Raw genomic sequence first — 12845 nt, 5'->3', positions numbered from 1 at the left:
AATCAGAACATTTCCATATTTGTGTTTGACTGTACCATATGCGTGCCTCCAGACATGGCTCCATAACTCTACCAACTACCTGCTTGTTTTCTGGACAAACTCTTGTCTCATTACCTATCCCTTATGCTTTTTGCCTATTCCTCCCATGCAGGAATATCTCAAGATGCAATGCATTAGATTCCAGGATCTTGTTCCAGCATCAATTCCAAGCATACACATGACCCTGCTTTACTAGAAATCCATATGGAACTTGGCATACTATTTTACTGTGCATGGGGAAAATTTTGATCCACATTTACAAATCTGCTATTATGAACTCTGAATCCTCATTCTAGATTAATGCACCTCACCCTTCATTTATTTGCATAAATACTGTATCGTTTTTCAGTGCATGGATATTTTCTAAGTGACTTTGGATAAGAGGATTTTTTGTAAACAAAACAAAACTGACATGTAACTGACTTTTTTGGCAAGATATAATGGTTTCACAGAAACATAAAATCATATCACATGGAATGCATGGGAAGTAATCTTTAAATAGCATTGAAATGAGCATTCAATCTGTGTCAGAAAAGAAAAGTTATCAAGGGCAGAAAGCCAAAGAAAAGTAACCCTATCACTTCAAGCTTGTTTTAGCACAAGCTGAATGTGGCAACGTGTTCCTGATGGGTGACATGGGTGACAATAGATATCTATTGTATGAAGCTGGGTGGATTCTACCTATGAATATATTTAAAAAAATCATCAAAATTTGGACAACAATAAGATTTTTTAAATATCAGAACCATAATGCATTTCCTTTTAGTAAATTTACAATAAGTAAAAAGTCATCGCGAAAGTATATGCGTTAGTATTAAATAACTCCAAAGTGAAGCCTCTGTGCCCCACTGCAGGGCTTCAGCAAGTTAAGTGAATAAGAAAGGGGGAGGATAGATGTGAGAAAGGAGGGAGAAGTAGTAAGAATATTGAAATAAAAAAAAAACTTATATGGGAGAGATAATGAGGAGGAGAAAGAAAAGTGGCAGTTCCCATGTGTGCAATCTGGGTGTTGGGCAATATTTGTTTGGGGGTGCCAAAAAATATTTTGCACATAGGCATCAGTGACCTAGCCTATAAATAGGACAGAAAGTCACATTAAGAGTTTTGGTGGTACCCCACCCCTGACCACACCCCCTAAAACAAGTGTCCTTCTTGGGCCATTTGTAAAGGTTGTAAGCTATCATATAAGCTGCATTCCAATACAAAAATATATATATAAAATGCATAGTTCCCATTAGACACGCTGTGCCAATGTAAATGTCATTTAAATACAATAAGAATACAGTCTCCCTGTTCAAAACTATGCGGTTTACTGGGTATAAAACATAAATAATTCCACTCTATATGTGGAAATAAACAGTCCAGAGGAAAATAACTCATGGAATGTGTACTTTTAAATAGTACTAGGCAATGCTAGTCTTGTTCACAGCCAAGATGCAGCACTTATTATTATTGTAATCTTTTATTTAGCAAGTGCCAACAAATTATGCAGCGCTGTACAATTTAAACAGGGCAGTTTTATATATTTTTTATGTATGTACATAACAAATATACACCAATCAGCCATAACATTATGAGCACTGACAGGGAAGTGAATAACACTGAAAATCTTGTTATCATGGGACCTGTCAGTGGGTGGGATATATTTGGTAGGAAGTGAACATTTCGTCCTCAAATTTGATGCGATAGAAGCAGAAAATATGGGTAAACATAAGCATCTAAATGACTGCCAAGGACCAAATTGTAACGGCTAGACAACTGGGTCAGAGCATCTTCTGTGGGGTGTTCCCGGTCTGCAGCGGTCAGTACCTATCAGAAGTGGTCCAAAGGAAGAAAACAGAGTCATGGGCAGCACTCATTGATGCACGTGGGGGCCAAAGGCTGGTCCATGTGGTCTAATCCAACAGATGAGCAACAGATAGCTCAAATTGCTGAAAAAGTTAATGCTGGTTCTGATGTCAGAACACACAGTTTGTTGCGTATGGGGCTGTGTAGCCGCAGTCAGGGTGCCCATACTAACCTGTCCACTGCTGAAAGCGCCTACAATGGGCACGTGAGCATGAAAACTGCACCACGGAGCAATGGAAGAAGGTGGCCTGGTTTGATGAATCATATTTGCTTTTACATCATGTGGATGGCCAGGTGCATGTGCATCAATCACCTGGAGAACACATGGCACCAGGATGCATCCAGGGATGCTCCACCTCACAATTTACAGGAACTGCTGCTAACGTCTTGGTGCCAGACACCATAGCACACCTTCAGATGTCTAGCGGAGTCCATGCTTTGAAGGGTCAGGGCTGTTTTGGAGGCAAAAGGGGGCCTACACAATAGTGTGTGTGGTCTGATATATCAGGAATTGAGAATATAGAGAACAGGGCAGGTTCCCATTACACATCAGGCATGTAAAACAAACTGGAGCACAAACCTACCAGGTTACCTGTGCTAGTGTCATAACTTCCACAGGGCAAGAGGGGCAGCTGCACCAGGCACGGCAAGCTGAGGGCCATGCTCCCCCTTGTGCCTCCAGAAGCCGATGTGATGTCAGTAAGAGGCGGGGCCTCCAAACCACACCCGTTCCAGCTATGATATGGGCTGTTTACAGTAGTTGGATGTACTTTAAACTGGGACTACCTAGCTTCCAAATCCTCCATTTCCATCATTATTGTACTCGAGATTAAAAGGTCCACCATGTGTTGGAAATCTGTATACCAGTCTTAATGCACATTTATAATATCATACATTTAGGGTTCATTACACTAACTAACCCATTTCCCCCTCAACATGTTAGGTGTCCAAATCAGCACCCCGATGTTAGGGTTGTGTGGCAAGAGACAGTGAGGGGCAGAGCATGAGGTATGGCCACCTGCCCACCCTAACTGAAGAGCGTCACTCAGCTTCAGAGCATCCCTAAACACATCTAGTGCCATCTTCCCAAACCAGTTGCTGTCCCCTATAGAGAAGACAGGGGACCTCTGGGACAGCATATCTTGGACTTGCGTTTATTATAGGGGGCTATGTGTGCCATGTAAATATTACAGGTACAGATGGCATGCTACTTTAGGCATTTGGTCTCTGTTTTTAATGTGACCAATGGACTCTGCAGCACTTTACAGCAAAGAGTTATACCTAATAATAACATTTTAATAAGCATCACAAGAGAAGATATAGGAAAGGATTTTGTGAACTTTTGAAATACTGGATATATCTATATAGATGACTAGATTACCCTATGCACTTAATTATCATTAATGCGTACTGTGTGATATTATATTGATTAAAGTTTTATAGCTATTAAGGAGGTATGATCTGAGAGAACCATTCTATGACTTTCTCACACCCTACACAGTGCATGTAGGAAACCATGCGACTAAAAGTTCACAACATTTCACTTCCAGGTCAAGCTTCTGGTTGCAATTATGTAAATTCTTATTTTTAAGAATTGTCAGGTTTCTTATAATTTCATGCATGAGATTTGCTACAAAACACTGAAACTATTGTGAGGTGTTTTTTTTCTTTATAAGTACTGAATAGAAATACTATGAAAAAATGGTTTAAAATAATACTGAAGAATGTGGTTTTTTTTGCTCATTCATTCATTTTGATTGACATAATGGCTCCTGTTAATGTCTGTGAAAATGGGGAGGGGAAAAGCCAGTCTGTCACAATATTGTGCATCATATTATATCAAATACTTTCACTTATTTGAGTTTAATGCCCTGAGTACTATGAAAAACTTCTGCTTCAAGCTTTTCAACGTAGAACGTTTTCATCCAGATTCAGTATCTACTTCCAATTTTTGGTGAGAAATGCTTAACCCAGATTCATACGTGTCACAGCATGCACGAAGAGAAAGGCCTTTGTTTAATAACCTTTTTTTGCATCTCACTACAGGATTTCCATACAAACCATAAAGGTTTAACTTAAAGTCCTACTTAGTTTAATTGCCTTCTTTAATATTCTGAAGCTTGAGGAATTAATCATTTTATTCAGATTTGGATGAACTCAAAACATGCAAAATTTCCTAAAATGTTCATTGATTGGAAACCACTGCTAATCATATGACATATATGCAAAACAAGAGAAAGCATATTTTAAAGGGAAACTATTCCCATTATCTTCTAAACAGATGTAAAATAATTTATATAGCTTTTTTTGCATGACATCTCCTTACTGTATGCCCAGCAATAGGAGTAAAGCGTAAAAAAAAGAACCGATAAAGGACATTGGGCTAGTAGACAGTCAGAAGTTACATGGTTTGGATGGAGTGAATGATAGGAAGGGAGTATGTGATTGTAGAAGCCTCTGCAAGGGTTCCTTTATACGATGGTCATTGTTGGGTCAACTACCAAACAGGGTCCCCAAAGCCAGAGTACATTTTAAAGCTGTTTTCGTACCATATCTGATATTTTCCTAAGAAATTGCATAATTAGAGAGTAGAGGCCCACCACAGGAATGGGAAGAGAAGACCCAACTCTACATATAGAAATGATGCTTGTATTATAATTATTATCACTTATATAGTGTTGACAGTTTACACAGGGTCTGACAGAATGTATGGGGTATGATAAATTGACAAGCCAATACATAAGGTAAAGAGAGTCTTGCTCACAACTTTCTAATCCATAGGATCAATTCATAGTATACAATGTAAATTTGACAGCAGTCAAGTCTGTCATCAAGTCTATATATTATATGAGACATATAATATTAATCAATAACAACTACAAAGGACAAACAAGGTGGTACAGAATGAAGAATTGTAGGAATTGTATTGAACACCTGTTTGACTATCATAACAACAAATTATATATCTTATTTCAAAATGCTTTCAAACCAGATGCTTTCATCACTCTTCATATAAAGAAAAAGTATTGTTACTCTAAAAGCAGTCAGTACATTTTAGAACTTGGAAGGTAAAAATTCCACCCTAGGGGCACCTCTTTTTTCCTACTACTGATAAACTGCTGACCCACTAAAATGAATAAGGGTTCTACATGCCTTATGCATATCTCAAAAATATTAAACTTTATGCATATTGACAATAGATAAACATCTTATGTAAACAAGATGCCAAAAATCCACCCAATATTTAGCATGAATTGGGAGACCTTGTTTATATTAAATATTGTATCTGTGGGTACTTAGCCCTCTTCTAAACAGTAGACTAGATGGCTGGCAACAATTAAGGTAGAGAGCAAGTCCAGCCAATTGACTTAGTAACATTACAAAACAAAATGAACACAGATTTCCATGCAGCACACACTGGTCACCAGCGCACCAGACCACACAACAAGCCCACTTAGGGAACCCAGGACTGAAACAGTGCCCTCGGAAGAGGGAATGCACGGCATATTGCTTTAAATCAGACCTGCCCAGGAAGACACTACCCACTTTGACTAATGTAACCTGTGTGCGGCCATTCCTCTACTACAGGCATCAAGGCTAAGTAAAATCAGACAGAAATTTGATTTGGAAAATGATCCAGACTGGACTTCCAAACTCAACATCATAGTGAATATTCATTTAAAAACAACTTAGAATTATAAGAAGGTAATTAGCTGTATCAAAAGATAATTGAGACATACCACATTAGAAACATTGTAGCCAGATTCCCATTAACAGCTACTGTATGATCCTACAGGGTCCCCTGTTTAAGGGGAAACCCTTACTGCTATAATTAAAGCTGTGCCCGTGGCACAAACAAGCCAAAGTAAATAAAGAAACTCTTGGTGAAAGCTGAGCTAAACTGTCCTTGATCCAGCAATTTCCTTCCCTTTCTGTCTCATCCTTCACTGCACTCGCAGCCCGTCCAGTTCACACCAGCTAATAAATGCCTTCAAAAGCATATGAAATTTTTTTTATTGAGGGCTTAATACATCATGAAGGATGATCACGGAAAATAATATATTGGATGACAATGTTATCAGATTTGCCTTCCAAGGCAAATTCCTAATATAAAAAGATACAAAAAGTGATTAAAAACCTCTCTTAAGTATGTATTTAAATGTTCCTATACTGTGATGTTTTCACGGTATCATGTTTCCATTCTGCCCTGGGTAGTGCAACGGTTTCCTAATAGGTTGAGCATTCAAGTGTCTATTGATTGTTCTCACAGAGCGCTACTTTACTGACTCAAGCAGTATGTCATTTTTCTAACAAAGGACACTGAGATGTGTTGAGTGAGTGGCAATTGTGGTTTTTGGAAATGTGGAATTTGTGTCTAAATTACATGTAATAAAGAACCAGAGTGTTGCATCATTCCCTGGAGGGAAAAAATAAACTGAACACGAAGGGGTAATAATTTATACAAAGCCAATGAATGCCAAGTTCCTTAGTCCTGCTACATGCAAAGGCAGGGACTCCTAGTCCCATGGTTCCACCTAACCAACAACTTTGGTCCTTGGGTTAATAAACTGGGGACTAGTCCTTCGGTCGCTTCCTCTCTCCAAGGATGTCTAGTCCATTAAACAAATACTGCATACTGAAATACAGTACTTATGGACAAAGAGGCAGGTGCAAATTCCAACAATAAGAATGGTACGTCTTAAAAATGAAAAAAGAAATTACATTTCTATAGTACATTAACAAGACCAAAGAATAATACTAAAAATGAACAAAAATGAATCATAAAAAAGAACAGCAGGATTGCTTCTCCAAATGAATGGTGTTTGTACCCATAAGGGGATGTGTAAATAGCAGCATTAAGGTGTGTAACATTGATACAAGAAACCTGCAAAAGCTTGAAGTGCGATGCTGCTCAGCTATCTGGGCTGTGTGCGTGAAACATGACCTCCCTTCAATTGTCTTGTTGGCCATTTCTGTTACATTAGGACTAGAACAGGACTTTTCACACTGCTTTATATTTTTTGCCATATTACACGATTGCGTGTTTCTATTTATTTTTGTACCTCACATGTTCTGCGCTCCCATCCGGTGGTCCACATCGAGCAAAAAGTTTGAAAGAAATGGTAAATGGATCAAACTATGTACGTTCTTTCATCTTCTCTCTTCTATCTTCCTCCGGATCTCTGTGGAGGACGTCGCCGTAAACGCCGCAATTTTGGTTCACGCAAGGTCATGTCCACGGAGATGCAGACGAAAATAGAAAATGAAAGATAAGGGAGAGAAGATGAACTACAGATGGTAGAAGAGAGGAGATGAAGAACTAGAAACTACAGAAGTGGTGGGCAGAAGTAGTTGGCAGAGAGGGTAGTAAAACATTTAGAGCGTGTGAGAGCAAGCAAAAATGAGAGTGTGAGAGTGAATGGGGGCACTGGGCAACAAATTTCATACCCGAATTAAAAATCCCTCCCCATATTTGTCTGGACCAAATGGCCAGTAAACGTAATTCACTGCTTTAAAACAAATGGGTAAAAAAACGAACCAACAAATTAGCTCACATCGTTTTTGGCCCATTTGAACATTTGCTATTATTTATGTAGAGAAGGTGTAGACATACTAGACAAAATGAAAACGTACACAAAATTGTTCACAGACTGCTTTTAAGTACAATCACCAAGAATTTCCCAGGTCATACAAGAGTTAACATGTTAAGGTATGATTTAGGGAGTGCTAAAAAGTGTTTCTTTAATGGTGAATGTTAGGTATTCTTCCAGTGTTTTAGCACTTTTTTGCACCCAAAGTTCTCTCATGGCATCCCAGAAAATATGACAATCAATGTTTCATACATTCGTCTGGATTTCAGACCACAACAGGTCTGCTTAGTCTGCGTGAATGACAGAGAATGTTAGGTCATCTAAATATGTAATATGCCTATGCCTCAGGCAACACAGAACAAATGTATCAAATGTTCCAAAGCCTTTTTTGCATGGTTTACCCACAACAAGGGATAACTCCCTTGGGTTAAATATTATATCAAAAGTAATGTTGGTGTCTATTTCAGTGGCAAGTAGTCTTCCTCTGATATCTTTGTAGTACTGACCAAAGTCTAGAGACTAAAGTAATAATGTGGCCTTTGAAACTATAGTTCAATATTAACAAGGCAGGGTTCTAATAACAAATGACATGTTTAATAAAAGACTCACTATTCCAAATGATGTCGTATTTATTACTACAATGGACACAGGAAAGTAAAACAAAACATTATAGAGCAAAAATGTTAATTTATAAGAATTTCATAGTACATTCCAATACACCACTTTATTTGGTCAACCATGCAGAAAATTCACATTTACTGATTTGTGTACATTGTATAGTATGATATGTTATTTCTGAAAGGCGGGGAAAATTGAAATTACATGAAAATGGATGTGTCACCTTCCCCCAAATACCACATTTATATATCTAGATACCAAATATGCCTATTTATTGTTATTTACAGTTTAATAAAATGCAATACATATATTAGAATTAGAAAGGGCACTTTAAATGTATACCATGGGAGCAATCTTAATTATTATGCAAGGGACTCAATAACATAGAAGCTTCAGATATTTTTAATATACTGCTAAAATATGTGATGGTGACAGCTCCCCTTTAAGTACACTAAGGAAATGTTTCTGCTTACCTTTTAAAAACAGTGGACTGGACTGAGAGTACTCTTTGTGTTTCACCTGACCCTGCTGTCTGCGGGTTTCAATGTGTTGTCTCACTCTGGCATCAACTGTATCTTTTAGTAACTTGCAGACTTCCTGGAAATCACATAAATCATGAGATCTATATGTCACTGTGTTATGCATGCAAAATCCACTGTTATTTTTAATTATTAATTTATCACTAACCTCATTTAATAATTATATGATTTATTTATTTTTTTGGCACACATTACTAATGACCATAAAAATTAATAATTATGCATATAGGCTGCATTTGAGGCAGTTGCCTCTCTAATCCTGACCCGGTCAGGGCCCCAGCTACTCATTCAGACCTACCATGCTAAAATGGTTCTATTGTTCTGCTGCCCATCTTCTTGTGCAGAGCTCTGCATTAGTTCTTAAGGAAACAATACTACAAAGACTTGCACATCTTTGATTCCACCAAAAGGCTCATGGAGAATCTAGTAAGGCCAATGACCAAAGCGCAGGCCCCTAGTGAAGATGACCAGCGACTAACACCCCTCAGGTCCGGCACCCTGCACCCATATTCAACCTAACAGGCCACTGCACCCATATTCAACCTAAAAACACACTACTACACTAAACCATGATAACCATAAAATCTTCCAATTTATTTGTTTCATGCCATAAATCAGCAAACAAATGAGATGCGGCGATTTAGATTCCCAGCACAGCTTCTATCCTCATTTAAAATCTTGTAAAATATAATGTTCACCTTCTCAGTACAATTTCAGCGAGAGATCAATACTTGAAGTGACAGGTTTGCAGGGGGGGGGGTATGCACACTGCCGCCTGGACACTCTCTGTGAATCCAACATGGCTGCCATGCCGGGAGTCACAGAGTTCCTGCTGTACGTAGGAATGGCGTTTCCAGATTTCGCAAAGCCTTCCAAGCCACACAAGCACCTTGATGCACCTCGATTCTACTCCAGAGACAGGGATTTTGAGTACTATATAAACATCCATAAGCCATCTGTTTGTTGCCTGAGATAGGGATTTTCTCTGCCTACCACCCTGAATTTAATGGGCAAGCTGAAAGGACCAACCAGGTTCTTCAGCAATATCTACACGTGTATGTCTCTACCGATCAATCTAACTGGGTATCTCTTCTTCCTTTCCTATAATTGTTCTAGGGCTGAAACAACGAATCGATAAAATCGATAATAATCGATGTTAGAATATTCTTTGTCTTGAATATCTAAGCTTCTCCAGTGATCAAACAGCAATCAAGACCACAGCTTCTATGTCTTATTAATAAGGTTTATTCGATAACAAATTATCAATTCATACAATACCAATGCTGGAACAAATGTTGATAAAAGGTACTGTAGGCTAAGTATCTTGGTGAGATGAAGATGAGAGCGTGGAAAGAGACCTTGTCCTTGTAGTCATGCCAATTTATACCCCTTTACATTTGGTTAGGGTATACGTAAAGGAATCCTATTGGAACAGTAATAGGATACACCGGCATTCCACAGAAGACCCTCTAAGCTACGTCACTTAATTGATACCATATGTTCCTAGCACTCAAGTTGCATTCAGGCCTAAAATGTGCAGAACAAAATAAAAGTATAAAAATGATTTCTTACAATCGATAACGGAAATAGTTGTCGACGATTTCCGTTATCGATTAATCGAGTGATCGATTCGTTGTTTACTTACCTCCGCGAGCGTTCCCCGCTTCTGCAGTCTCCGCCTTCTTTTAGTTACGTGACACGTTCCGGAGGTAAGTATTCTTCATGTCTGTGCGAATCGCTCTGTGCGAGTGGCTCCATTCTCACAGAGCGGTTCGCTCTGTGCGAGTGGCTCCATTCGTACAGAGCGGTTCAGAAGGCATTCAGAAGGCATCTGTTAGTTCCCTGAGATAGTGCCTGGTGCTTCTTGGCTACAGTGATTGATTGTTCTTGTGATCCGGTTTTGACCTTGGTTTATCAACCATCCTATCAGTCTCCTGTCCAGACCACAGGTGTCCTGTCCCCAGCTCCTGTCTGTCTCCTGTCCTGATCATGGCTTGTCTGCATGCCGGTTCCTGACCCTTGCTTGTATTTAACCAATCTGCCCTTGTCCAACCCAACCATTGGCTCATTCACCGTTTTTGTGTATACCGGTGGTCCCTAGTCTAAGTGACGACCCATCCCCTCTGAGAACTGACTTTGTTCAATGCTTTATTGGCCCTGTCTGTACCGAAATCCCGGGTTTCTACATAGCGGCTCTGTTGTGCGCGACTAAAGGAATTGGTAGATGCAGAACAGATGACCGGATAAGATGAAGGGCTGTACCTTAAAGTTAATGTAACAAGCAGGGAATCAGCAGATAAAACACCTAACTCAAGTATCAATTCAGCATTCCGTCACATTATATGGCCATATATTATATAGTCCAGCGCTACATTAAAGTACCCCAATTCTTGTTGAGGGCTTGTAATATTTACCATGGAGCTCAGTCTATGATACTACATTCGTTTTAAACCCAATCAGACTCTCCTGTAATCTATAGCCCTGTTTGGCGGAACCTGTGTGATAGGAGGGGTGGCTCAAAAATTACTAAAGGGGAAGCACACACATAATAAGCATATAACTATTTTAATGTGAATCTACTGGTGCTCTATTAATAAAACCTAAGTCGGGGGGGGGCAAGTGGGATTTCTAGGGGGCATAGAGCATTTCAGGGGGGACAGAGTGTCATATCTAGGGGCATAAAGCATATCAGGGGGGCAGAGTGTCATATCTAGGGGCATAAAACATATTTAGGGGAGACAGAGTGGCATATCAGGGAGCAGAGTGGCATATCAGTGGGACATAAAGCATATCTGGGAGGCAGAGTGGCATATCAGTGGGACATAAAGCATATCTGGGAGGCAGAGTGGCATATCAGTGTGACATAATGCATATCTGGGAAGCAGAGTGACATATCAGGGGGACATAAAGCATATCTGGGGGAAGAGTGGCATATTATGGGGATATAAAGCATATCTGGGGGGCAGAGTGGAATATCAGGGGTTATAAAGCATATCTGGGGAGCAGAGTGGCATATAAGGGGGGCAGAGGGGCTCATCTATAAGTACATTATGAATTAAGGGGGGGGGCTTAAAATGGCTATTGGTTTTCCAAAATTCTGTGTGTAAAGAACCTATGCTGACTAACTGCATAATAGATACCAAAAATGTTAAAATAAATGTATTACTGTTCATTAGATAAAATGATGCTTTACCATTCCATTGTGTATTTTTTCTTTAAAAATAAATTTTCTTTAAAATAGCAGCAAACTTTAAGGGTGCAGCCTATAATCGAGCCAATATGGTATATACATTAAAATATTTCCTATGTACAGAATACTCATAAATACAAGACAGTCTAGATAATAGTGTTACAAAATAAAACAAATAAAGATGTTTTTATGATTGTGTCATCCTTATGGAAACTTAGTATTGTGACATAAAAAGGCAAAAAGTACTACAGAGATACGAAAATAAATAAGCAAAATAATGTATTTATGAGGACAGAAATAAAGAGAGTCTTTAACTAAAGGGAAACTGAGCACATGTCTAATAGTCCCCTAGGAGCCGTTAAAGGTTAGTTATAATTCACAGTAGTCTCAACATAACAATGAAAATAAGATCTGAACAAATCTGGGCAGTCCAATTTCTTCCCTGCAGCTAGATGCTTTTGAAGTTGAAATGGTTTTGTTGTACCTCCTTCTCTTGGTCAGAAAACCAGCTGGTGTCTTTACTGGTGCCTTGAGGCAAAACATGAAGATCCACCAGAACAGCAAAGTTCCCACACTGCAAAACAAAAGATGAAACCGTCAGGATGTTGTAAGGCACATGTACAGCAGACAAAAAGGAAGCCACCATCCAGAATCATTTGGAGCTTAAAACTCAAAAGGAACACATCGTGTTACATGATGACTTGACCCACAGCTGGAGGCAGCAGACCATTTGTTTTACATCCATTCATCAGCTAGCTGGAACTTTTCAATTTAGCTCATAAAATTAGGGGTAAATTAAGACAATGACGAACGCATGAGGATGGGAACTACATGTGCTTTGTCAAACAACCAGAGACACCAGGGGAATGAACCATAATTGTGCTCTTACGAAACAGAACAATTACATATACATGCATTATGATTTTCACCATTTGCTTTTTCTGTATGTTGCTTGCGTGAGAGCTTCATGCAGTCTTAGTTTATGTAACTTTTTCTATGATGACCCCCAAAAAGCATTAA

The 12845-nt window shown here is 39.0% G+C and overlaps 1 protein-coding gene across 1 annotated transcript in view; it reads right to left on the bottom strand.

The window, feature by feature from the left end:
- Nucleotides 1–12471, bottom strand: part of LOC149303214 (protein SLX4IP-like) — a 31590-nt gene extending 19119 nt beyond the window's left edge. Inside the window, exons 1-2 of the mRNA XM_089481382.1 lie at nt 12310–12471; nt 8570–8693 (exon numbers count right to left, since the gene is read on the bottom strand). Of these exons, the coding sequence (XP_089337508.1) occupies nt 8570–8693; nt 12310–12471 (286 nt within the window). The remainder of the gene's footprint in view (nt 1–8569; nt 8694–12309) is intronic.
- Between the last annotated feature and the right edge of the window lie 374 nt (nt 12472–12845).

Source organism: Sceloporus occidentalis, unplaced genomic scaffold, assembly GCF_023333645.1.
Source record: "Sceloporus occidentalis isolate IW3139 unplaced genomic scaffold, rSceOcc1.0.p SCAF_15, whole genome shotgun sequence".
In the NCBI taxonomy this organism is placed as follows: domain Eukaryota; kingdom Metazoa; phylum Chordata; class Lepidosauria; order Squamata; family Phrynosomatidae; genus Sceloporus; species Sceloporus occidentalis.
The sequence above is the reverse complement of the archived record's forward strand: the minus strand, read 5'-3'. Positions and strand labels throughout refer to the sequence as shown.